Source organism: Aspergillus ibericus (genome assembly GCF_003184845.1).
Source record: "Aspergillus ibericus CBS 121593 unplaced genomic scaffold BO80scaffold_67, whole genome shotgun sequence".
Lineage (NCBI taxonomy): Eukaryota > Fungi > Ascomycota > Eurotiomycetes > Eurotiales > Aspergillaceae > Aspergillus > Aspergillus ibericus.
The window spans coordinates 94,541-119,435 of record NW_020292165.1 but is presented as its reverse complement, the minus strand read 5'-3'; the positions used below and the strand labels follow the sequence as shown (position 1 = coordinate 119,435).

Below are 24,895 nucleotides of genomic sequence, written 5' to 3'. Positions count from 1 at the left end.
TAAGTAGATAGTGACCTCCTCTACCAGCCCCGATCAGGCAGGGATCAGTGCCGTCACTGGGACTCGACTCGACTCCTGGAGATCCCCAACCGTTGCTGGCTGCAGCAGCTGAGGATTGCAGAACGATAAGAACCTCAGAAAAAATAAGAGGGGCGGGTTATTGGTCCAAATCCATTAGATTGATCGGAATGGGTGAAACAGCTAGACCCAGTGAAGTGAACACGTCCAGGGGTCACTTCGAATCAAGTATCATTGTTCTCCCGGCTACCGACAGCTTATGCCCATGCCCATGCCCTACATCATTAATTAACCAATTTAACGACCTACAGCATCTCTATACCTACCTACATACATACATACCTACATACACATATGAAGACTCATCAAAAGTCAACTCCAGTCCAGTCCGGTTCCTGAACCATAATTTTCACCAAGCTGTGGTGGCCCGGAGATCGTCATTTCACGTAACCGATCGGACCAACCTAATATAACTGCACCATGGAACCGTCCCCTGCCCCCTCCAACCAGGGCTAATTTAAGTCCTTGCACCGAAGTAGCAGAAACCATGTCCCGAGCTTCCTCTTCTTCTTCTTGCCCCCTGAAAGTCAAGATGAAACGTGAAACAAGTCACTTTCCCCGGTCGGTTGGTTGCCGATTTGCCTCGGGAGTAAACTTGGGGATGTTCTCTGCAGGTAGCTTTTATAGCGAGGCAAAAGATAATTTTAAGATATCGATATGCGGTTTCAGGACGGGTTGGGGGCGGTAGGATTCTGGCGCAGTCAGGGGGACGGAAACGGTTTTTGCAGCAATGGGGGGGGGGGGGGCTACAGTTGACACTATCGCTCTCTACTGGCATCTATCTATATGATGACCATATAATAATAATAGAAATAGACTACCCCCACTACGGGTGTTTCGAGTTTCGACAGCACCGAATTAGATACTTAGGTAGTTAGAATACTCTCAAATGCTTTTCGGACTCGTTGGTCCCATGTCTATCAGACCCTGTACAGATGGAGATATCACATGAATCAAATGAAAATGAATATGAAAATGAATATGAATCCAATAAACACCTCGTCGAGCAATCAAATGCTTTTGCAGAAACCCCCAGCCAATATTACAATGTCCTGTCCGTTGTAGGAATCGAATCTATCTGCCATCTACCGGATCTTCTCCAGTAGCAATTTCGCGCCGCTGCTGACCGGGCTGCCCTTCTTGCCATCCTTGCTGCCCTCCGATGATGCCTTCTCCAGAGCCTTCTTGCCCTTTTTCAGCGTCTTCAGCAGCTCGGCCTTCTTCGCGAAGTCGTCCGACTCCGCAAGGGCCACCACAACGAACACGTTGGATCCCGTGGCCCAGGACATGGTCTCGTCCTGGATCTGCTCGTACAGAAGACCGTGGAAGTCGAGCGGTGGCTGCACCTTCTCGACCTTCTTCTCTGCAGGGTTGAACCGTCCGCCCTGGACCAGAGACTTGAGCAACCGGCCCACAAAGGGGGCATCTTTGGTGTCGGCCTTGGATTTGGCGGCCACGGCCACAGCGGCCAGGGCGGCGCTCTTGTCTCCGTCGGCGTCGAACAGCACCTCGGAGATGAATTGACACCCGAAGCTCGTCTCGAGGAGAGACTCTGCACGGGCCGCAATGAACTCGAGCAGAGTTGGCGAGGCAGCCTTGATCAGCTCCTGTCGCCGAAGCTCGGGGTCTTTCTTCGAAGTCTCCTTTCGAATCTCGCGGATCTCCTTCAACAGCTCATGATCACCTTCGGGCAGAAGCCACTTAGCCCGGTCTCCGGCGAAGGGGTACAGGATGGGGATACGTGCGGTCAGGTCGGTAACCTGGTAGAGCAGCTCTTCATTCCGTGCCTCGGCGTCCATGCCTTGGTTGAAGAGCTCGGGGAAGACCAACTTGGAGGTGAGCTTGGTATCGTCAATAACTTCGTATGCCGCCAACAGAACCATGTGTCCGTGAAGATCACCAGCCATCATCTTGATGGTGTCTCTGTAGAAACGGGTGAGGAGCTTGCGGTCCTTGGCGTTGGAGTAGGCCAAACTCAACGCAATCACCCGGGCGCCGGACTTGGTGAAAGCCAAGTTCTTAACCAAGTCTCCCTCTTCATCGCCCTTGAGCAACTCGATGAACTCGTTGGCCTCGGAGCTGCCCGGTTTCGTGTTAAGGTAGTACTGCAGCATGGCGTCGTGCAAGATAGTGAAACCAGATGTCTTCTTCTGAATCAGCTGGTTGATAAGTTCGTGGAGGAAATGCATGATGGGGCCCCTCTTCTCGGGGTGCTCCTCGAGAATCTTGGAGAGATCTGCGGAGGGAGGTCCATTTTTGTCGTCGCGGAAGATGACGAATTCTGGACCATACCACTCGCGGAGAAGGTTCGCTCTTTGTTCCTTGGTCGCCACCGTCCGGTAGATATCATCAAGAATCCAAGATCCTTCGGGGTGACGGATAAGTCTCTTAACATGTCCGTAGAACTCGGGAACGATCAGATCGCGAACCTCGGCATCTCCGTGGACGATCAACTTTCCGACCAAGAACTTGGCATACCGGCTCTGCGCAAGTTCATTGTAGCTGCCCTTCAGTTCCGTTGCGATCATCTTCCGTTGCTCCATGTTGGCGTATTTCAGGGCGGTTTGGATAACGCGGACCGAGTCGTGCTTGAAAACAAAGTCCTTGACACGTCCAGTGATGATTTCGAACAGCTCCTTGATGAGCTTCTTCCGCTCCTCGAGAGGAACGTGTGACTTGCGGCGCAGCTGCTCCCACAGCTTCTTCGAGCGACCGATCATGTCGGCGTTGGGTTTGGCGGCCCTGCGCTCTTGCAGGAGGGCCTTTTGCTTCGCATGTGATTCGCGCGACGTAGACTTATCTAAATATCAAAAAGCACATTAGTCCAGACCTTCCAGAGCATCCACCGGATAGGATCAATCATACTCTGCGCATCTGCAGACTTGGTCTGCTTTCCGGTGTCCTCCTCATCCTCCTCCTCTTCCTCCTCCTCAACATCATTCATAGCGACATCATCATCATCATCCTCCTCGTCATCCAAGGCATCGATCTCCGAATCCTCAATATCATCCAAATCAAAGTTATCCTCATCCTCATCATCCTCGGACTCCTCCTGGACCTTCTTCTTCGAAGACTTCTTATCCTTCTTCGCGGACTTGTCGCCCTTCTTCGACATCGGCTTGGACGCCTTCACGGGGGCCGACTTGGTCTTCTTCGAGGGCACGGACACTGGCGTCTTCGTCTTCGTCCGCTTTCCCTTGCGCTCGTCACCGGCGTCCACAGGACGCTTTACCCCGACCATAGTGAATGTGTTATTCCTGGAATAGAAGATCCAAAAGAATCAATACCGTGAAACCTTCTCTGGCGGGAGAAAAAAATGATAAAAAATAAATACGCCGCCCGCGGGTTAGCTTGATCTTTCTGAACAGCCACTGCCGGAGAATGGACTTTTTTTCTTAACTTTTTTCTTTTTTCGGGCGGGCGGTCGGGGTGCGGTTTGCAGCGTTTGCATGCCGATAAGGGGAGGAGGGATAAGTCTGCTGCCCGCCGCCCGCCGGCTTGTCGTTGATACGGTGAGTGAGATGAAATGTAAGGCGCATTGTTTATTAAATGCCTACAGGCGATCCAAAATATAAAGATTTCGCATGTGAGAATCTCTATCGATGTATCAAAGAGAATCCAAGGCATCGCAAACTATCTTTGACAGCGCAATGCAATTAAGCCAAAACCATACCACAGACACGCACGCAGCGGCTGTCGAGGGTGATCGGATGAAAACCCTCAATGGTGACCCCAGGCGCCTACGATTATTGAATTACCCAGTATATAGTTACACACCCGTACTCGTATCACGCATCATGCACCTCCGATTCCGCACTGGCCGGCGGTGCTTGGAAGGTGCCTAGTTCTGAACCCACAGTGCTTGGTCCCTTCTTACGGCCCGGGATGTGAAAGCCAAGGGACGACGATTTCGAAGTTCCGGGGTTCTGGGAATCGCTTGTAAAGTCGCCGAATCGAGCGAAGATGCTCTTCCGCTTCGGTTTGACGTCCTCGTCGTCGAGTCCAACCTCCTCGAATTGCTCTTCCTCCATGGTCTCTGGTTGTTTGCGCAAGCCTGGATACAGTGAAGATGGTGGTGATGTCATGCGAGAAACTCGAGAGTCCAGCGATGTCCGAGATGGCATTGCATCGGTGTAGCTTATGGGGGACCGGGCGGAGATATCCTAGCGGGCCAATGTAAGTCACTTTATGCGATGTGAGTGTTGAAAAGGCCTGGGGGTACCCACAAATGACCGGCGATACGAATCAAATGATTCGCGAGATATCGAGAAGGGTTCATTCTCATCTACGAGGTCGCGATGATGCGAAGACCTGGGGGAGCCGGGGTACTTGCGCCAGAAGCCTTGTTTCTCCGGAGGGGATGGCTATTGACATGTGAGTTATTTGATATGTATGCGAAAAAAGCCCGTGGTAAATGGTAGTGATTCACATACGGGATGGTAGATTCCATTGGCGTCGACGACTGGCGGCAAGAGGAGAGTTAGCGGGGTAAGAATCCATTGGAGAGCCAAATGCATACCACTGAGTTTATATTCCGGTGGCTCGTTTTCGGAACTTTTCCTAAAGCTCACAGGAGATGAACCGTGACTCTCGAGTGAGACATTGCTAAGAGTATTGTCGTTGGCGGCACTGACTTCCCCGCCATTGGGGGCCGTGGACTTTCTGGACAAGAAGTTGCGGAACGGCGCCATGTTGGGATAGAAAGGCAGGCGAGCAAATCCAGTCGCGCAAGCGCAAGAGAACAAAAGTCCCTGGCAGGAGAATAAATAGGATGAAGTGGCCAAGCGACAATGGTAAGATCTTAACTGGGCGAGGTGCTTGCCAGGATGTACAACGCTCAAACCTCACATGATCGGCGGTTTCGGGCATCGGTTCAATTTATGAAAGGGCGGTTCATCCGCTGGGGTGGGAATCACAATCACTTGTTGGACGGGGTCGATCCGACTTTTGCGAGAGAAACATTGGCTGGCCGCGGCCCATTTGCCACTGCGTTGGGTGCAACAACCGAACTCTAGACTGACCAGGCATTCTGTTCCTCACTAGTCGAAAACAAGGTCGGGGTACTTGGGCATATCATCATCACCTTTATCCCATGCGCCGTAGTCCCCGAAATAGCGTCATTGGGCTCCATCCCTCCCTTGTTATGAGAAAGTTATTCATTGTCTGACTAAGCTTGGCTTGAACTAACTAACTAGTTAACTAATCCGTTGGTGCCTGAATAAGGCTATTATCCATCGTCTACCCATTTCATCACATGTACTACTTCCTACACTATATAGACATCACTATCCTGCCTCTCGGTGTCACCTTGCACCTACTTATCTCTCAATTCTTATTAATTGTGAAATAACCCATTCGCAGTGTCTACTTTCCACTTTTTACCTTGTTGTTGCCCTCTCAATGACCTCTGAAAGGCTTGCCATCAGAATGCGTTCGATTCTTTGGTGAAGAGCTAGACAATGGGCATGATTTGCTGTAGATTGTGCCAAAAGGGAGACCGCACCCCAAGGCTAGATTTATGTGACTTGCAGGAACTCACCCCAGTTCGTGCCAATCCGTTTGATACGACATGCCTATCCGCCATGAATTATGATAGGGTTTATCCAGCCTCATCATATTCGATATTCTAGATTCTCCAAGTGGTGAACGATCTACTCCCTGGTATAACCATAATGTCCACTCGGGGATGATTGAGTTCTTTCGATTGAACAGCTGCAGCTCTACTTCGAAATATCCACGACAAAAAGGCAGATCATATAAGAGCCCACGAAACTATTTGCTGATACTGACAGTTGTCACACATATTAAGCACATAATCTACTCTAGCTTTTTTTTTCACAGTCTATTCATCTTTGCATAAGGATTTTCGTGGCTGTCATCCTCGACCCCGATGGTCTAGAATTAGACAAACACAGGTCCTGGCACCTACCACCTGAGCTCTTGCCAAATGAGAGTAACTAAGAGCAGTGACTGCCCTACATACTCTTTCCAGCCTGTACTTACTATCTAGCTTCATGCTGTCATCTGGGGACAGCCCAACGTGATCATCATCACTCACTTCTTTGATAGCCTCCACGATATCCGCAGTGTATAACCTAAAAGATTATTGGTCAGTCTTCCCTTGTTTGTCGTATAGATGCAGCGTGTCTGTTGTCACAAGGTGGCAAATCTATTGAGTCTGTGTTAAGAACCTGAGACTGACGCGGCTTTCCTAGTCTATACTCATATCAGCGACACCATGCCTAAACTCTCAACTCTGGTTGTCTCGGTCCTCTCCATACTCATAATCGCCGGAGGGTCCTCTGCCACTGTCCTTCCTACGGGTCTGAGACGCGAAATCACCGTGCCCTACTGTGAAGACAACTCCGACCATCTGATTTCCGTTTTCCGTCGCGAAGGTCATGATGACAACAGCGATACCAACCGCGAAGAAGTTGGCGATTCCGCTCAAGTAGATCTAGCAGCTGCCCAATGCAACAGCAATTTCCATTGCCACCTTGGCCAGATTTGCGAAAGGGGCAACTGTGTCACTGGTTGTGGAACCAATATGGATTGCTCTCACTTTCATATCTGCGCCAATGGAACCTGCAAAGACAGCCGTGGCGGCCCATGCTCCCCAAATAGAAGCACCTGTTCTTTCCACGCTGACTGCTGCTCTGGCCGATGCAAACGTTGGGGTGGTCTCATCGGGAGGAAGAAATGCAGGGGGTCTAGGAAGTAGCGGAGTTTCTCCTCTCGGCCGTTCCGACGGAAATTATGGGGGGAGCAGTGGCTTGGGGGTGCTTCTTGACTCGCATGCCGGATCATTGGGATAATGGAATGTCTTCTGGCTTATTTGTACAGGCAAACCTCACCTGCCTCTTCTGCCTTGATTCCGTGTTAGTATTAGAGCGGGCAAATGAAAGAAGGCATCCTTAGGTGCAATGTTGCTTGGTTCATACAGCCGATCGTAGCAAACAATGTGGGATGTGACCAGACATCAGAATTGAGTCTATGGGAGTCTAGGCTACCACCAGAGGATAAGCTTGACACAGAGGGCATGTAATTAACTAGAAACTGCATGCTATACATTGTGGGTAAGTTTAAAAGACTGAGTGGATGTTAAGCGTAGATGGGTTATAACCTACAACAGAAGTAAATTTTCTTAATCTGTCACGGATAGTCCAGTGGGAGGTCAGCCGTTAAGTCGATAACCTTGCTTAGGTAATTGCCAGCGGGACCGGTGCCTGGTACGAATCCTGGGGTCGTCGTTGTACTCGTGCGAGTAATCCACGATGCTACAAGGCGCTAAGCAATGGAAGTGACCCTTGAGGGAAGCAATTCTGCAGAGACATTTCCACCCCGGGATGGCGTCGCCAGATTACACCGTCCCGTTACAGGGAAGTTGGCAGTTTGGCTGGACAACTACTATTCTCTTCTTTTTGTTTTTCTTTTTTTTGCCCTTCTTAAGGACGTCGTTCTTTTCGCTTTTTTAGACTAAGTGATCGTTTATAGGGTGTCTTTGGTGTTGCATTGGACGTCTTTTTCTTTCCATCGCTTGTTGAGGGAGTGGTCGGGTCGGTGAACTGTTTTATATATCAGACCGACCGCTCCGGTTGTAGATGTTGAAGCCATCCAAATGAAGACACTATGGAAGACTGCATATTATATATTGATCACGATGTGACATATCTCGTGTTCACCGGTACGAGAACCTACTATATTCATTGACATGAAGTGGACGCGACATATATCTCTGTCGCTCCTGCCAAATTGCTTTCCTTCCTCGATAGCTTCTTTGCACTTTCCCTCGGTCAATCTGCTGGCAAGAAAGACCCCGAACCTTGATTTTATAGTCTCTGTACTCTGATTGCCTTCACTGAGTACATTACGCAATGTTCTGAAGCTCCCTCTGGGTGTAGATCCGGAGCAGCCTAGCTGGCCTTGACACTCTACTCCTCAGAAGCACAGGAACAGCTGCTCCTTCATTACAGTCACTTGCGACAAGTTGCTTGCCCACATCCCACGAGGCGTGTTCCTACACCTACCTACTCCGGTACTTGGCAAATAAAGCGGGCGAGGGACGTCTTTGAATACACACCATGCAGCTCTGGGTTGGCTGGGCACTCTGGCAGAAGCTGAGCTTTGTAGGTCCCATCAAGAGATTCGAAGGCACAAAACATTGCTGATAAATCTACTAGGTGCTTGCAGGACTTCTTGTAAGAAACCAACCGGAGTGTCATGGATGCCGCTAATATGTCAAGGCATTGGTCCTGCTCTATTCATTTGGTGTTCTGGCCTACAATAGACGGAAGACGAAGAAGTATGCCACCGCTGAAGCACGGCAAAGGGCCGAGATGCAACCTATGCTGGCCGACCAAAGCGAGATACCGTTCGGCGCTAGAGCTCTTGAGAAGGGGATTCAAGTGGAAGGCATATGGACTCCAGACTGTCGCTCTGCAAGACAGTCCACTGCTCATTCGGAAAGCAGACCAGAAAGTATCGCCTCAGCATCAAAGCAGATGTCAACGATGGCCCTAGGAGAGAATATCCAGGGACCAGAGCGTACATACCAGCCGGTAACCACTTCAAATCTCCTTGACCCACGCAGTCCTTCGAAGGTATTAGATGTCGAACATGGACGGCTCGAGGACATATATGGTTTAAGGACAATCCGCTCTCCCCAGCTGGATGCCCGAGGGAACATTGGAGGCGAGAGCTTCCCCAACTCGGAAAAGCATCGATCAAGAGGCTGGTTTGGTGCACGAAGCTCATGGGTCAAGAAACCATTCGAGAGTTCCAAGAGAAGATCAACACAGGAGGGTAAGCCACAAAAGTGCCTGGACTTGTCGCGAAAAGCTAAGTATTGCCCAGGACACCGGCGCACGTCATCGGAAAGCTTTAGACGGAGGATCAGCAAACTTATCGATGAGAATATCCGAACAAACCCGGACGAGATATACCAACTGAGGGCAATCAACCAGGAGGCTGTTGAAGCCCGTAGGACGGCATCATTGACAAGACCGCAAGACCCTTCTTCTTATGCCGGGCCGTGACCGATTGAGATTAGAGACTGCTTCGTTATCTTTTATTGTGACATGACACCTTTTTTGTTTCTTTCCAATTTCGATACATGCAGGAAAACAGCGACATTCCAGGGTCTCAATGCTTGATTGTTGGATATTACTTAGCCACTGACTCCGACTATGGCGACAGACTATTGTGCGAGGCTACTGCTTATCTGGTTGTGCAGAATACATCCAACGCAGACAGAGTGTACTTCTTTTTGTGATACAGAGCGAATCACGATTGGCACTCTAGTAACGGGCCGATGCAACAACATAATTAGAGCCTACTTAGAGTAAATAGTTGCAAGCCAACCTTATCAAGGAATAGTAAGCTGGGCCCCCAAGGCAACAAGCTGATAGGCGGGCACGTGATGTCGCGACTGCCTGGAACGCGTCCACAATCGCAACATGACGGTCTAATGGAATTGCGACCGCGGTAATTTGCCACACTAGCATCAAGGACTGCTGGCTGTCGAACACTTAAAACCATTCCTACCCTCGGAAGCAAAATCATACCTCGAGGTTTCTCCAGGGAAGAGACTTGAACTAGACCAGGAAACTGCAACCGACTAAAACGCGTGTTTCCGCGTCCCACAGGCTTGATCTCAGTGGCATTGATCTGGAACTGCTCAGCAGCGAGGCTAAAATCACTGATCCTTAATCTGCAGAAAGTCAAGAACTTGCGAGGCAGATGACGGCCGACAACGACACCCAGAATGAATACGACGATGGGCTTCCAGGCCCTGGGGCACCCACCCCCCTCTCAGCCCTGGAGGTGAGCATCTTCCATTGACAAAGAGTGTGATGCGAATATTCGAGAGCACAACGGATTAAATGGTATATACTAACGATATCTGCGTCAGGGACTTGCGGGTTTGACAGGTAGGGATATTAAACTGTTTGTTGATGCGGGCTACAACACTGTCGAGTCGATCGCATATACGTATGTTCCATGTACTTCCTGCCAGCTTGGTATAGCATCGACCTATCTCTGCAGCTTGCTTACGGGCGCTTCATTGGGTGTGATACAGGCCAAGGCGTTTATTAGAACAAATCAAGGGCATTTCGGAGCAAAAAGCCACCAAAGTCTTGACTGAGGGTGAGCGGTCTTACGACGCTGGATATTTCTGCGCAAAGGATTTGTCTGACTATGAGTTCTATAGCGTCCAAGCTTGTACCGATGGGCTTTACCACGGCGACCGAAATGCATGCAAGACGAAGCGAACTTATCTCGATTACGACAGGCTCCAAACAGTTGGACACTCTGCTCGGAGGTGGATTCGAGACGGGCTCTATTACGGAAATATTCGGAGAGTTCAGAACAGGCAAGAGTCAAATATGTCATACCCTCGCAGTCACTTGCCAATTGCCTTTTGACATGGGCGGAGGTGAGGGCAAATGCCTGTACATTGACACTGAGGGCACGTTCCGGCCAGTGCGTCTGTTGGCAGTGGCACAGCGATATGGGCTCGTGGGAGAAGAGGTGTTGGACAATGTGGCATATGCTCGCGCGTACAACTCAGACCATCAGCTCCAGCTACTCAACCAAGCCTCTCAGATGATGTGCGAAACTCGTTTTTCGCTCCTTATCGTCGATTCTGCCACGTCTCTGTATCGGACAGACTTCAACGGTCGTGGTGAACTGTCTTCAAGGCAAACACATCTGGCGAAGTTCATGCGTACCCTGCAGCGTCTGGCTGATGAGTTTGGTATTGCGGTGGTCATTACGAATCAAGTTGTTGCCCAGGTGGATGGTGGCCCTAGTGCAATGTTCAACCCCGATCCTAAGAAACCAATTGGTGGTAACATTATTGCACATGCCAGCACAACGCGGTTGAGTCTAAAGAAGGGCCGGGGTGAGACCAGAGTCTGCAAGATCTATGACAGTCCTTGTCTCCCCGAATCTGACTGCCTCTTCGCTATCAATGAAGACGGCATTGGTGACCCAAGCCCCAAGGACCTGGAGAACGACTAAAGGGCGGGTTATATTTCTAGACCACGATTTATGATGATAATTGTTTTGCATGACTGGGCTGCATACATAATAATAGTCTCAGTTCCTGCTAGCGTATTGACATCGTGTACGATGCTCGACTTTACTGGATGTAGATGAGACGGTCAAAACTAGGGCCGAAATGTGTACTTCCGATTCAGTAAAATGGTGATTTCCTCGAACCATCCAAAGTAATCTTGTCCAGTTGCGGAGATGGAGTAAGGCGGTGGATGAATAGGATTGCCAAGACCTGTTTTTTCTGGAGTGCCGCAAGAGCTTCAGCTTCCGCCGTGTTGCGACCCTCCCTCCAGGCACAACCACCGGCCATGGAGACTTGAATTGACCATTATCTCAAGATCGTGAAAGGTGGTCATTCTTCATCACGACATGGCAAAAATCTACAAAGATACCCGGGTCGACCTCCGGCCGCACTCGCCGAACACCGTCGTCAACATCCCGATCCCAACCCAAGCGAATACGCAAAGCCGCGCCCGATTCGCGATCACTACCAGCGCCAGCCGCGATGAGCCGGTCGCAAAGGACGAAGACGAGTTCTCAAGACGATACCTAGCGACTCAGGGATCAATCTATTTCCGCAAACGCAATGTCTACCCCCGAACGTTCCTGTGGAGGGTGGTCGATGACAGCAAGGTCTTGGAGGTCCAGTGCGTGGACCTGACCAAGGCTGGCATTGAGCATCACGAATACAATGTGACGCTGCGCTTGGAATTTGGCGAAGAGATTGTTCCTTCGGGTGTCGATTTCTCGGACTTGGAAGACCACGAAGCGTTGAGCGTGTTCGTGATCACCGCCTCTAAACATCTACACACCTTGACCCTACGCCCTGAATTCTTCCGGAGGACAGCTTCGATTGACGATAACATCTCCGACTGGTGCAAGACGTGTATCCCGGCACCGCTGACTTTCTCTTACCCGCACCGGTTGCATGCGAGCAGTCCGTTGGAGCTGTTCATTTCCCTCGATAATGGCGCGCTTCTGCGCTTGACCAGGAAGTCTGGTGATGATGGTAATTCACCTTTCTTGTTACGATTTTGGTGCCCGATGATATAAAGTCGCGATGCTGACTGTTTGATGTGCTTCAGGCTCACATTGGTCTCCCCTCACGTTCGACGAGAGAACCTGGGGCGCGTCGTTCCGCGGCTTGGTCAAATGGCATGCGCAGCCTTCGATCAAATTCAAGGGACGCAATCTCGAATTGAGCACCGCTAATGCTATCGCCACTACGACCGATCAGACTTATGTTTTCGCTGTCTGCTTGAACCATACCCTGAAGATCTGGAACCTTGCCACCAACAAGTTGGCCGCTACGAAGGACTTATTGGATCGTGAGGTGCCGGAATCGGAAGAATCATCATACTCGTTGAATCCAGCCGAATCGTCTTTCGTTAAAGTCTTCAATATGGAGCGTGCGCTTGATGGCGGATACCGGTATTACGTTGTCACTTATTCGCCATTTGAGGACGGACTTTTCAAATTCTGGGCTGTCAAGGGAGGCCTGACGTCGCCGCTGATTGTCGAGGACCTGTACCCGGGCGCTGCACTGAAGCCGCTGGACCCGGACTCGACGGGGAGTATGTTCTGGAGCATTGCGGATTTCCAGATCAAGCCTGCCGAGGAAGGCAAGCGCATGGAGCTATGGGTTTTGTGGAGAAACAGCAGCCTCTACCAGCTGTACACGCTGCACTTCAACTTTGAGACTCTGACGACGGATTGGGATTCCAATTGGGTGTCCACAGTCATGGATTCCCGCGCACAGGAGCTTTCACCGGTTATGGCGTTATCTGATGTGGTAGACCCGACAGAGAAATGGCTCAAGTTCCTTCTGCAGCCCAACCGGTTCTCGACCGAGGTTCTTGAGACTGCTCTTTCTATCTATCAAGAAGCACTTAGACCGCTGTCTTCGCCTGGCGCAGCGAAGAAGAGTGCTCCGCTTGCGGAAAGATTGTGCTCTACGATTGCTGCGACTGTGTCTCTCCGTAAGTATGCAGAGGATGGGATGGACTTCACGCGGTACCGAACAGATACAGACTCCAAGTGGCGCCAGTTTTGGCAAATCGCGGATGATGTCAACAAGAGACGATTCGAGCCGGTCTCCCTTGCGTATGACGCTTACCATGAAACCCCATGGATGATCCTTTCCGACAGCTGTGCAGTGATCCGCGAATGCAGCTCGACCGAACTCATTCTACACAACTCCGGCCCTGCGCTCCGCTCAGAAGGACCCAAGATCGTTGATCGCTGGAGGCATCGGAACTTGGATTCGGAGATCGGCAGTTTGTTCGAGCAGGCCTCTCATCTCTTGACCGTTGCTTCTGGCTTCCGGAAAAGCTTCAATGCCGAGCTCGAAGTGGCATGCCAGGGTGCACTCGAAGCCGAGCTCTTCACCGAGCCCTCCTCGTCCGTGCAGGATCGGATGGATGCTTTCCGCGAGCGTTGTGATTTTGGGGAACAGATCTCCAACAAGACCTACGATGGCTTGGTTGCTGCTATCAACGAGCACTTGAATATCTTCAGCTTGCAAAACGAAGTCTTCTACACCCTCGTGGATACCATTCCGCTGGGCTTCCCTGCCAAGGACTCGGACCTCGTCAACACTCACTTTGGTGTGAAGGTCATTGTGAACGGTGTTCAGGAAACGATTTCGTTGACGCGCAAAACTCTGACAGACCTCTTATACCTCATTCTCTTCGTCGATGGCGAGGTTCAGCAGGAAGAGGACTCGACTTTTGACGCTGCAGACCTGTTTGTCACGATCATCACTCTTCTGAGAGAATATGAGATGATGTCTTGGCTCAGCTCGCATTCTCGGAAGTGCTCTGACAGATCGACCAAGGTCACTGATGATCTGTCTGCCACACCTACCAAGGACTCGTCGACTCGGAAGAAGGACGAGAGAGTGGCTACTATCCTTGAGGATCTGTTTGCCAGTGACATCAAACCCCGTCAAGCGATCGGGTTGCCTCAGAGCTACACGATCTCTCTTGGGATTCGGGATATTCTCTCCTGGGTGACTCGCCAGGGCGAAGTGGCTTACCCCAACGCTCTGGTCTACATCCAATGCGACCTCATTGCGAAGAACAACATTGACCTTGCCTGGGACTTTCTCCGTTTCCAAGCCAGCACATCCTGGGCGACCTATGTGAAGGGTCGTCTCTACGTTGCCATGTCCGAATTCGATACTGCGGCTTTGTATTTCCGCAAAGCTGCGTATCTCCTTTGTAAGTCCGCCTGCCTAGCTCATCAGTGATCCTGTCTAACCTTGCACAGCGTGCGGCAAGCCCCTTGGCAACTTGCATGAAATGTCGTCGACCCTCCTCGACATCGTCTCCGTGGACTGCTTCCACAACGGTCTTCCTAAATACTTCCAGCACATCCTGACGATATTCGAACATGCGCGCTCATTCTCCCACGTTGCCGACTTTGCCAGTCTGGCACTCCAGGCACTTGCCAGTGAACATGGAAGCGAGCAGGATGCGGAAGCCGCCAGCTTACGAGCCGACCTCCTCTCACGCTTGTTCTACGCTTCTCTGCAAAACTGCCAATTCGACCAGGCGTATTCGGCGCTCGCCAGATACAAGGATCGCGTCTTGCAGAAATCCGCTCTGAGCGCTCTCATCACAGGCATCCTGGCCGCCTCCGGCCCCGGTACCGCTGGGCTACAGAAGATTCTTCATTTCCCGACCACACTGGTTCCAAACCTCGCCTCCCACGTGGATGACATCCTGTCATCGCTCGCTCGGCGACAGACCTCGTTCAGCTCATACCTCGACACGGAGAGCAAATGGGCCGACAGCACTCCCGACTACCAGCGTATCCTCCAAGCCTACCGCATCGCCCGGGGCGATTACCGCGGCGCCGCCGAAGTGGCCTACCGTAACGTCCAACGCCTACGCCACGCTCGAGATCACTCGACCCATCTGGTGCTCAGCAAATCTCGAGAAACCGACGACACCCGGCCCACCGAGGAGGACGACCCAGAGAGCAAGGAGATCCGCCATGAGCTTCTCTCCCTCATCAACCTCCTCGCCTGCGTCGACAAGAGCGAATCCTACATCCTCGTCGAGAAAGACGGCCAACCACACCCCTCCACCGACCGACGTCGCAGCCTGCAACCCGACGACGACGGCAACGTCTTCATGGACGACGCCGAAGCCGCCGGACCAGCGGCCTCTCCTACCCCCAACCCCTACTCCCACCGGCGCCTCAGCCTCAGCGCCAGTCCAACCGCCCTCCGTCCGTCCAGTCGTCGGGACAGCAAATCCTCCATCCCCGCCACCTTCATCCCTCAACGCCGAGTCATCGTGACCCTGGACCACCTACGTCGCGAATTCCAAGCTGAACTCGATCGCGTCAGTCGGATCGAGCGTGGCGACTGGGAATTTGGAATCCTCGACGATAACCCCGCCGGAGACCCGGATAATGACGATACGATGGTGCTCGCCTAGAACCACCCATCCTTCACATCCATCCATACATACATACTCTTCACGGAGCGGCGTACTAGTTTAGTTGTACCACATGTTACTGAAATATTAGCTCACCACACCATTTCTGTCTCTTTATTACATCGTACATTCAATACCCCGTATCTATCCCGTAAAACCAAATACATAAGATCACCCAGTAAGTACTAGTACTCCCCCATCCATAGACATACGAAGTTACGAACAACCGACAGCGACCCCCCACGATCTCGATCCTCCCACTTCCATTCGATCGATTCGTCCAGATCTAGATGAATCCCTTCATCTCGGCTAACCTGGAAAGATTGGGCTAGACTGGCACAGAAACCAGGATCTTGCCTAGTTAGTTGCCTTGCACACCTACTATAGTATGTTGTCTACTATGCTCGTCTCGGTCTAGATTGTCTCGTTCCTTCCGACTCCCATCACCCACTCACTCATGAACTAGACTACGGAGCTTACTGTACTGAACGGAAACTCCGCACCTATCGGTTCATATCTCCGTGCAGGTTTCTACTGGGTGGAATGACGTCAGGCGGACTACTACTACTACTACTTTTACCATAGTAGGGCCCTGCTGTTTACTTCCGCCAATCATCTAATTTATCTATCTTATTTGATTCGTTGATTTATTTTTATCTCTATTTGTTTATTTTCCTTTTTTATTTTTTTTTCCCCTAGAAATGAAACGAACGAACCCTGGTAATTCCCTTCCTTGATTCTGCACCCGATCCACACCGTACTATTATTACACAGTACTATTATTATGCAGCAGCAGCGGCAGCGCAGCGGAAAAGATCTACTTCATTGTTCATTCTTATATGCCGGGTGAATATACCGGTGAGTGGGTGGGTTGTGGGCACGGGAAGGGAATTGGGATGGTTCATCATTCATGGTTTGGTTCATGGTTGAGGAGGGGGCAAAGGGGCAGAGGGAGAGGGGGGCGCTAAATTGCCTTGTTTTCTTCCTTGATGGTGCTGCAGCTGCAGGCGCTTGGTGTCGGACCTTGCCGTCCTCCGTCTCTCCGTCTCGTCTCCGTTCGGCGTCTGGGCCAGGCCAGGGAATTACATCTCAACAGTATTCAGCCTTGAACGCTAAAATCTCACTGTTCGCATGAACGAAACTCAATTATATTGCAATGTACGGAGGAGCTTTGCAACTTGCATGAACCAAGATTAACTACTATAATTGACCCTAGATTTACGTAATATTAAGAAACGAATTATAATATGTACTGGTACCCTTGCTTCCGCTGGCGCCACCGAGCTAGCCCATTCCCACTAGCTTAGGGCGACTCCTCCGGTTCATCCATCATCAAGCTCGCATAAAGCTTGTTGAAATGCGACTTGTCAGAGGTGAGCAGGTTATACGGGTTTCCGCACTCCACTATGCGCCCCGCATCGAGCACCACGACTTTGTCGTAGTCCAGGATCGTGTCGAGTTTGTGGGCGACGGTGAGGATAGTGTGGCCGCTGAACTTTTCGCGGATGATCCGCTGCATGATTTCGTCGGTTTTGGCGTCGACGCTAGTGGGGTTAAGTCAGTATTGGAACAGTTTGCTTGGACAGATAGGTTGTGCGTACCTGCTGGTAGCTTCGTCGAGAACCAGGATGTTCCCTGGCCGGAGGATCGCTCGTGCGAGGCAGAAGAGTTGTTGCTGTCCGTGAGAGAGGAAGAGATCGTCTATGTCGGCTTCTAGGCCGCCCTTTTCTTGCACCTTGGCGTACAAGCCGACGCTCTTGAGAGCATTTGCAATGGCGTCGTCGGAGAAACAGCCTGTTGGATCGGCGTTTGCCCTTACGCTGCCCTTCATGAGAAGAGGGCTCTGAGAGACCCCGTTGATCCGCGAACGGATCTCTCGACGTGGCAGTCTGGCTATGTCGAGGCCATCAATCAGGATCTGACCGGAGCTGATGTCGACCATACGGAACATGCTCATTATGAGTGATGTTTTACCACTAACGGTATGAGTTAGCGGTTTAACGACCGGAGTTTTATCCGCCTATCAGGTAACCTACCTTCCAGTCCTCCCGCAGATCCCCACCTTTTCACCACTCCGGATAGACAGAGACACACCACTGAGGACGGGCTCAGAGGGCCTATATGCAACATGGGTTAGTTACAGGAGGGTGAAGTGATTGGGCTGCTGGTCTCACCTATACTCTGCAGACAGAGACTTGAATTCGATGCCTCCTTTCGATGGCCAATTCGGTGGTATCTCATCATTTTCCGTAGGCAAATCCTCCGAGGGCACATCCTCTGTAAACGACCTGACTCGTTGGATAGAGCCAATGTGCGTTTCGAGGTTTGTCCAGAAAGTGATCAGGAGCTTGATACTTTGGCTGAATTGGATGACATTCAGGAGTGCCACTCCCACATATCCGGCGCTGATGGATCCTCTCAGCACCACGACGAGCACTATTAGCAAGATGGCAATGCCTGCGACCACCATATCTAAGCTGAGTGTAAGCCAGCGTTGAATGGCATATAGAAGATAGAACGGTCTTTGAGAACGGTCGAGCAATGTATCATTCTTCTCCTGTAGGGCGCGTTGCCACCCAAAGGCTCTTAGGGTTACCAGACCACTGAGGCAATCGGTGAAGTGCGAGAAAAGTGGTGCCTTCTCCTCGAGATCTAAGAATCGTAATTGCCGAGATGTACGAAGGTACATCTTCTGTATAAGATAGACGATGAGAATGACAAGGGGAAAGGAGATAGCGGCGTATTTTGAAGCAACTGCCATGAGGATCATCTGAGCTATGCAGAGAGTGAAGGCTAGAAGGAATGTCAGTATGCAGGGCATGTTACTAGTGTGGCCATGACACGTACTCGCAAAGGTATTTATAGCGGCGATAGGGAGTTCCATGTCAATAAGCTGCAGATCTTGACTGAATCTATTGAGAATGGCACCACTATCGGTTTTGGAGAAGAACAACATCGGGGCACTATTGATGGGTCAGCATGTATCTCCTAGATGACAGATAGAAAATACCTGAGGACTGTGGACAGAAGCTTTCGATGAAAGACCTCACCCGATCTGGGCACCATGGTGATGACCATTTGCCTAGACACGCATCAGCTATCTTTGATCACGGCTGCTATTCGACTGTCACTGACCAGCAACCGATCATAAGACAAAGCATGCCAATCACACCAAGCATGGCATATATCCCCAGATAATATCCGGTGTGCTTGCCGGGTTGCGCTTCATTTGAGCTGGCCCACCATTTAACCCAGATGCCTGTGTCAAATTAGTTGTTATCCTTGATGACAGAAAGATTAGAGAGGTCGTACTTGGAAAGGATATACAGAAAGCAAAACCAGCAATTGAAACGATGAAAACAATGGTTGGAATCCAGCCAATAGCTTGCACATAGTACAAGTAGATCGATAGGTCTCCACCTTTCCCACGGGTGTCAGCATCGATCTCAGTCTCCGGTTTGTCTGGCTTTGCTATCGTCTCTACTTGGACACCAGATGCAGGGAAAAAGTCTGCTTTGTAACCCCATTCGGGAAGACCGAGAGCGAAGCTTGAGACGTAACCGCCGGCTGAATCAAGAGCCTTAAAACTTCCTTGCTCTATGACGTGACCCTTGTTGTCAAGGACAATAATATGATCAGCATAGGGAGCGCGTTTCACTGTTCAGTAGGTTAGCATTGCCACCGAGTAGAGCCAAGAATGAGTTGTGGCTTGCCAGAAGAAGATGCGAATATGATCGTTGAATCAATCGAACGCAAGAGACCCTGGCTCCCAATCAGGTGATGGAAGATATGTTCCTCAGTCGTTGCATCGAGGCTGCTAAAAACATCGTCAAGAATGATAACCTCTTTCCGGGCATAGACTGCCCTTGCCAGTGCCTATAGATGTCAGAATATCTACCGTCATACGACAGCATTTCGAGCACCTACAATGCGCTGACTTTGACCCCCACTCAGAGCAACACCCTTGCTTCCGATCACGGTCTGGTCGCCACGTGGTAACTGCTCAAAATCCTCCTTCAAAGCACAAGCATATATGACGGAGTTATACCATTGGCTGTCGAAACCAGACATTGCGACGATGCAGTCCCGAATTGTCCCGTTCATGTGCCAAGGCGTCTGCTCGCAGAAGCTGAGACTGTCCATAGAGAGTTTGATATCTCCATTCAAGCATGGGACTTCTCCAAGAAAAGCTTTCAGTAGTGTTGACTTTCCACAGCCAGAGGGCCCAATCAGTATCGTGAAGCCCCCTTGTGGAATCGCGATCGTCAGATTCTTCAATAACGGTTCTTCTGTCGCATCCCAACCAAAAGCACCATTGCGAATAGTAACGACATTTTGGAACGAAGATGGAAAGGTTTCTTTCAATGATCGGGAAGAGACTGATGTGGATTCATTCGTGCTAGTTTCCGTGTCCTCAACCACGGCCAACTGTGCCTTTTCATCGATGGCATATTGTGGAGGCGCGGAAGGCTTATCTCTGAAATCAGTATGACCTTCTTGCTCGAGGAAATCCTGAATTCTCTTGAAAGATCCGACTGACCCAGCGTAGGTCATCAGAGCCATAACAAGGGACAAGAGAGGATCCGATAAAAGCGAGAACAGAGATAGTGACGTGTAGACGACGGATGTGTTCAACGCGGCATCATTTCCTCGATCGTGAGAGATTCCGACGAAAGCACCAAATGCACAGACGGGCGCAAATATGCGGGTAAGCCAAGCTGCGGGATCATGTTAGGGTGGACTTTCCAAACAATAGCTCGAGATCTGGATTTACCTAGAGCCATATTCCAGACCAAGAGCTTCCGGAAATTTCTGGATATGCTCATCTCATCAAGGCGTAGATTATGGACACACGTCATAAGAGCCGATTGGAGACCGAGCATCTTAATACCTTTCATTGAAGCAAGCATCGAGGATGTCGAGGAGATGCGTTTTTCTATAGCCTGAAGCCACATAGCTTGTCTTGACATCACGAAAGACATCCCGATAAGCGAACCTACTAGTGCCACTAAACGGAGTGTCAACTCTATGTTGCTTCGCAAGAGGGAAGGGGGTACTTACCAACAGCGACAACAACAGGAACGACGCAAGATAATCCCAACTGTCTCTCGAGAAGGTAGATCGCCAGACCAATTTCAAGGGCGTTACCCCAGATATCATGCATCGTTTGCCATCCTTGCACAATTCTCTCGATATCTGCACTCATCAATGTGACAGAAGACGCAGGGTCTGCATCTTTGGTACTTAGAGTGCACGCCTTTTCGTGGATCATGGAAACAACTGCGCCCCGAACCATTGTAATGGAACGGTATGTAAGATGTTGATATTGGCCCATGGTTACCTGGAATCATGCAGTGTCAGAGACTTGAGGGTAAAAGGTATATACTCTCGACTTACCCCTAAGCCAGTGTAAACCAGGATATAAGCCCCAATTAATCCATAGCCGATGTTGTCGGTGTTCTTGTTCACAGCCTGTTCGGAGAATGATAGCGATCTTTCCAGCAATAGAGGTTGGCATATGTTGAGGGCAGCCAACATGACTCGAGGTGGAATCACAGCCAACACCTGCCATTTGAACGCCTTCAAGCAGGCGAACAATAATGATCTCTCGCTTTTCTCCTTGTCTACCCGTTGTTAGCCTTTTAGACTCAAGTCTTCATAGTGTGCGAGGCAGATCCTACCCCCGTCCCAGACGCCCTGTAAAATCTGATGCAGTCTCCTAGATTCTAATTGCTTGTCGAGGACAAACAGATCATCGACCCCAAGAACCTGGGAAAACCCTCGATAGAACAATGAATTCAGCCACCAGAAAAACGACTTATTGTAGATTCCCGCGAGAGCTTCAGGTGGATAGTCTTTGTATTCCTGTTTGAGGATGCGTCGCTTCTCCGTAGCCTCGAGGAGAAGGAGGATGACTTTGATGCCGACATTTACAGAAATGATGATTGCGATAGCTTGATTGTCGTCTTCCGGATGTCGCAGCCAGAGAGTTCGCGTTTTCGCTATATCGAATAGCAGAGTCGTACCGAGATAAACGCTGAGGAGGAAGGATGGCCGGACGGAGAGGTTATGTTCTGCGTATGAGAACAGACCCAAAAGAAGGATTCCCACTGTCATCACTGCGCTCGCAGGAACGGAGGCGTCCGTTCGCGACGCCGATGGAAGGGCCCATAGGACCGTCAGGATCAAGTGCACGATCGCTAAGGCGATCCATGCTGCCTGTGGATGAAGTGCAATGGTCAGTCACAGACTCGTGGGGTAGTAAGTAGTACTCGTGCCTGCCTACCTAGGTAGGTAGGTATTCGGGAGGGAGGGATCGGTGCGGTACGTACTGTCTTCGCCCATACCAGCCAGGAAGATACAACTTTGCGCGGTCTTCCATACAGATGTCGGAGTCGAAAGAGTGCCAATGCAAGTACAATACCCAGTGGTAGGATCCCCAGGATCAGCTCTTCAAAGAGCAGCGAGAAATCAAAACCACTTCGACAATATGAAGGAGGAATATGTAGAGTATTGTCCACCTGCTGGCATGATGGAAGTGCCGCCATGCCTACACTCGGCATTCCATTTACAACCGCAGAGGTAGGTATCCTTCATGGGATGCAATAAAATCCTTCTAGAGCAACAAGCAATCACTGTGGATCGCTAGATTTTATGTCCAGAGCCTTACTGATAGTGACTTGGGACCCTTTCTTTTTCCTGGGTTAGCATGTGAAGTCCAGACTACCAAGTTCCCAGGGCTGCGGTTTTTTTAGTCCCTGACAATTGTTCGTACCTAATGGGTATACATCATCATCAGGGGGAGAACTATTAAAATCGACCTCGCATGATATTAATAACCATGGTATTCTCATTTTCCATTTGTATTTTTGCCCTCGGCCTGGCTTGCTGTCCTCTGAAAAATATTTATTTTCAGTTTCCCTATTATTATTTATGTGTTTTTCTATTTTTTAATTTTTTGGAACCTTCCCTGAGAAAACTTTCCGAGGATGGCGATTAGCTACGTTGCAGATTGCCAGGGCTCTCGGCTGAAGATCCACCATGGGCTCTGCATGAGCGCATCCATGGGTGGTTCAGGAAAGCGAGCTTCTGAGCCAGCTGATTCGGCCCACCCCCATCCATTTCGTACTAAGATGCATGTTTGCTTTTCCCCTGGTCTTCTTCGCAGCTTGCCCTCTTGCCCCGGATGAGCGTTATAGGCTATTAATTCTCCTTCCCCTCGCATGTAACGTAATGATGACCTTTGTCAATGGGGCTGTGACCGGTCAACACGAGTTTGGTTCAAGCCCACCAAGCCATCGGGCTGATGGCTTGAACTCCTGAAGTTCACTAGATACATGCAAACCGTGCGATTTGAGCACAGCTCGTAGTTTGCCCCCACCGCCCCAGGGCTAACGATCCCATCTGCCCGAAGACTAACGGGGCCCGATGGCCAAGCTCACTAGAATCATAGTATACCCCCCTGGCCATTGTTTCCAAATCTTTGTCCCATCAGTCAGACGTGGATAAAAAGCCACGAGCGGGTGGGATCGAAAATAATGGACTAAAGCACACCTCTGCCCCGAAACTTGCCCACTGAGGGAGTAGTTGAGCTGTGAGCAAGTGACCTGGCGGCTCGCTCTTGTGCTGTGCACATAGTTGCATCCTTCAAATCCCGACTGACACCAAATGCCGCCACTGGTCGCCAATTTCTGAGTATTGAATCTTACTCCCTACAAGGCTTCGAAGCCGGGCCCTCCGCAGTGAGGTTTGATACCCAGACACGGAGTGTACAACGATGGACACCAGATAGAGTTCTCCCTGTAGACCCTTCGCGTTACCTCTGCCGAGTGTGTCGACATCGGATGGCGTCATCACAACATGGCAGTTCTAAACCTACCAAGAACAGCAAGGCAATAGCTGAACTTGACATTTCGGCTAGTATCCTCCAGTCCACTCGATGGCGATTCCGACGGGAGTCCTCATCGAATCAAAGCGATCGATTCCATAGCGCTCATTTCCACCCCCAGGCCAGATCATGGTGGACTGGCGCTTACCCACTAGTCATCTGACAGGAGGTACATAAGTAGGTACGTATAGCAGTCAACTGAGGATTTACAGCCCCATGGTACTGCAGTGGTATCCTGGTGGCAAAGCGCCCTATTGTACCGAGTACGGAGTACTCAGTGGGATGAATACGACCGCTGCCTGAAGGCAAACGGCGCACCCACTCAAGCTAATAGCAAGAGGTGTAACGTCGCCCCTGTACGTATGTAGCAGCGCTCAGCGTAGCAGTGGCTGAAGAACTAAGGTGGGACGGAGGGGCCGGGTCGCCACAAGTGGAATCGCAATTGAGACATTGTTCATGACCGGGATCTCGAGGGGTGGACTTCTGGTACCTGCTTTGTCGGTGTCCGTGGATGCTGGAGAAGAGAAGGCACTAGGCAGATGACCAGGAACTAGGACCGGAATGAGAAGGAGCTCTTGAGTACTAGGACACAATTAGGTTAGCGAGGCGCTGACTAGTAGGCAATCAATCGAGCGGGGATTCCTTGCATCTTGAAGAAGGATTTAGTGGCTGGAGTTAGCTGGACAGCCACCACCAAGCGTGTTGCTACACGCGGCTTTGGGGGAGACCTCAGTTGGTTAGCAGCGGCAGCGGTGGATCTAGTGCTGCGGAAGACTTCCGGCTGCCGTGACCCGCCTTGGAGCGTTCCACCTCCAGCGCCTGACTAATACTAGTACAGCAGTACTAGTAAGTACTGTCAGTGTCTGCCTGTTTCTTCCCTCCCGCTAAGTCCAACTACTACCAAGTACTAGTAGTCCCCTATCCCTTTTACGTTTAGAGGATAATCCATGCGAATGACATTTCGCCCCAACGCATTCTCAGATCCGAGCCTGGAAAGCCTAGACGCCTACGCCGGGGCCAAGTCATCTTTATGCTTACTTTTTTCTCTAGCCTGCAGTAGTGAACTGTCAATTAAGACATCGATGCACAACACAAATGCTTTTCCTTCTGGGTACTGTACTGTACGTCGTAGGTACCGGTATTGTCCTGCCCTCGGCAATACGGATGCCTCCCGCCAACTGACGGCCACCGAGCAAGTACTCCGTACGGAGTACTACGTGTTACTACGGGGGGATACGTCTTTTCCTTGGGACGCCAAATGGTTGGTAGGCTGGTCGTTTCGACCCGCCGCGGCAGGATCATTCGATCATCAGCATTTCCACGGTTCAGATGAAACCTGCCGCACTTATTCTCCGGAAGCTCTGGCACTTGGTTGCTCCCTGAGCGCGATCAACAATTGATATTGCCCGGACTAAGTAAGGAT

The 24,895-nt window shown here is 50.6% G+C and overlaps 7 protein-coding genes across 7 annotated transcripts; 3 read left to right on the top strand and 4 right to left on the bottom strand.

The window, feature by feature from the left end:
• Nucleotides 1–933: 933 nt before the first annotated feature.
• On the bottom strand, nt 934–3,449 carry BO80DRAFT_418271 (uncharacterized protein). The gene is made up of 2 exons (XM_025718253.1): nt 2,944–3,449; nt 934–2,878 (listed from the first exon to the last, which is right to left on the bottom strand). Exons 1-2 carry the CDS (start codon nt 3,317–3,319, stop codon nt 1,164–1,166), a joined length of 2,091 nt encoding a protein of 696 aa, XP_025570122.1. The 5' UTR covers nt 3,320–3,449; the 3' UTR covers nt 934–1,163.
• A 202-nt stretch (nt 3,450–3,651) lies between these two features.
• On the bottom strand, nt 3,652–5,161 carry BO80DRAFT_393276 (uncharacterized protein). The gene is made up of 4 exons (XM_025717247.1): nt 4,598–5,161; nt 4,512–4,540; nt 4,305–4,442; nt 3,652–4,241 (listed from the first exon to the last, which is right to left on the bottom strand). The coding sequence occupies exons 1-4, from the start codon at nt 4,767–4,769 to the stop codon at nt 3,867–3,869; spliced, it is 714 nt and encodes a 237-aa protein (XP_025570121.1). The 5' UTR covers nt 4,770–5,161; the 3' UTR covers nt 3,652–3,866.
• A 1,131-nt stretch (nt 5,162–6,292) lies between these two features.
• BO80DRAFT_429634 (uncharacterized protein) lies at nt 6,293–6,869 on the top strand. The gene has a single exon (XM_025720518.1). It carries the CDS (start codon nt 6,317–6,319, stop codon nt 6,797–6,799), a length of 483 nt encoding a protein of 160 aa, XP_025570120.1. The 5' UTR covers nt 6,293–6,316; the 3' UTR covers nt 6,800–6,869.
• Nucleotides 6,870–8,159: 1,290 nt separating this feature from the next.
• BO80DRAFT_314548 (uncharacterized protein) lies at nt 8,160–8,918 on the top strand (the record flags this gene model as incomplete). Its single annotated transcript, XM_025715061.1, has 3 exons — nt 8,160–8,204; nt 8,259–8,276; nt 8,322–8,918. Coding segments are annotated over 3 exons (660 nt in total), but the record flags the coding sequence as incomplete, so codon positions are not given.
• Nucleotides 8,919–9,987: 1,069 nt separating this feature from the next.
• Nucleotides 9,988–10,367, bottom strand: BO80DRAFT_429633 (uncharacterized protein). Its single transcript, XM_025720517.1, has one exon. It carries the CDS (start codon nt 10,333–10,335, stop codon nt 10,180–10,182), a length of 156 nt encoding a protein of 51 aa, XP_025570118.1. The 5' UTR covers nt 10,336–10,367; the 3' UTR covers nt 9,988–10,179.
• A 1,051-nt stretch (nt 10,368–11,418) lies between these two features.
• On the top strand, nt 11,419–15,685 carry BO80DRAFT_393266 (nucleoporin Nup120/160). The gene is made up of 3 exons (XM_025717246.1): nt 11,419–12,145; nt 12,222–14,357; nt 14,407–15,685. Exons 1-3 carry the CDS (start codon nt 11,506–11,508, stop codon nt 15,582–15,584), a joined length of 3,954 nt encoding a protein of 1,317 aa, XP_025570117.1. The 5' UTR covers nt 11,419–11,505; the 3' UTR covers nt 15,585–15,685.
• Nucleotides 15,686–16,754: 1,069 nt separating this feature from the next.
• abcB (putative ABC multidrug transporter) lies at nt 16,755–22,389 on the bottom strand. Its single transcript, XM_025720516.1, has 15 exons — nt 21,917–22,389; nt 21,266–21,803; nt 20,982–21,208; nt 20,646–20,925; nt 20,359–20,592; nt 19,512–20,302; nt 19,298–19,460; nt 18,897–19,241; nt 18,720–18,843; nt 18,595–18,666; nt 18,432–18,547; nt 17,759–18,377; nt 17,621–17,701; nt 17,186–17,560; nt 16,755–17,128 (listed from the first exon to the last, which is right to left on the bottom strand). The coding sequence occupies exons 1-15, from the start codon at nt 22,130–22,132 to the stop codon at nt 16,888–16,890; spliced, it is 4,422 nt and encodes a 1,473-aa protein (XP_025570116.1). The 5' UTR covers nt 22,133–22,389; the 3' UTR covers nt 16,755–16,887.
• Between the last annotated feature and the right edge of the window lie 2,506 nt (nt 22,390–24,895).

What these genes read in the sequence shown, in the direction of transcription:
- BO80DRAFT_418271 (XM_025718253.1), bottom strand. Translation starts at nt 3,319, where the DNA reads ATGGTCGGGGTAAAGCGTCCTGTGGACGCCGGTGACGAGCGCAAGGGA. An exon ending in CAAGTCTGCAGATGCGCAGA is followed by an intron (nt 2,879 to 2,943) that starts GTATGATTGATC and finishes TTTGATATTTAG; the next exon opens with ATAAGTCTACGTCGCGCGAA.
- BO80DRAFT_393276 (XM_025717247.1), bottom strand. Translation starts at nt 4,769, where the DNA reads ATGGCGCCGTTCCGCAACTTCTTGTCCAGAAAGTCCACGGCCCCCAAT. An exon ending in CCAATGGAATCTACCATCCC is followed by an intron (nt 4,443 to 4,511) that starts GTATGTGAATCA and finishes ACATGTCAATAG; the next exon opens with CCATCCCCTCCGGAGAAACA. An exon ending in ATTCGTATCGCCGGTCATTT is followed by an intron (nt 4,242 to 4,304) that starts GTGGGTACCCCC and finishes TTGGCCCGCTAG; the next exon opens with GATATCTCCGCCCGGTCCCC.
- BO80DRAFT_429634 (XM_025720518.1), top strand. Translation starts at nt 6,317, where the DNA reads ATGCCTAAACTCTCAACTCTGGTTGTCTCGGTCCTCTCCATACTCATA.
- BO80DRAFT_429633 (XM_025720517.1), bottom strand. Translation starts at nt 10,335, where the DNA reads ATGCATTTCGGTCGCCGTGGTAAAGCCCATCGGTACAAGCTTGGACGC.
- BO80DRAFT_393266 (XM_025717246.1), top strand. Translation starts at nt 11,506, where the DNA reads ATGGCAAAAATCTACAAAGATACCCGGGTCGACCTCCGGCCGCACTCG. An exon ending in CAGGAAGTCTGGTGATGATG is followed by an intron (nt 12,146 to 12,221) that starts GTAATTCACCTT and finishes GATGTGCTTCAG; the next exon opens with GCTCACATTGGTCTCCCCTC. An exon ending in CAAAGCTGCGTATCTCCTTT is followed by an intron (nt 14,358 to 14,406) that starts GTAAGTCCGCCT and finishes AACCTTGCACAG; the next exon opens with CGTGCGGCAAGCCCCTTGGC.
- abcB (XM_025720516.1), bottom strand. Translation starts at nt 22,132, where the DNA reads ATGGCGGCACTTCCATCATGCCAGCAGGTGGACAATACTCTACATATT. An exon ending in GGGGTCAAAGTCAGCGCATT is followed by an intron (nt 19,461 to 19,511) that starts GTAGGTGCTCGA and finishes TGACATCTATAG; the next exon opens with GCACTGGCAAGGGCAGTCTA. An exon ending in TTTCTGTATATCCTTTCCAA is followed by an intron (nt 18,844 to 18,896) that starts GTACGACCTCTC and finishes AATTTGACACAG; the next exon opens with GCATCTGGGTTAAATGGTGG.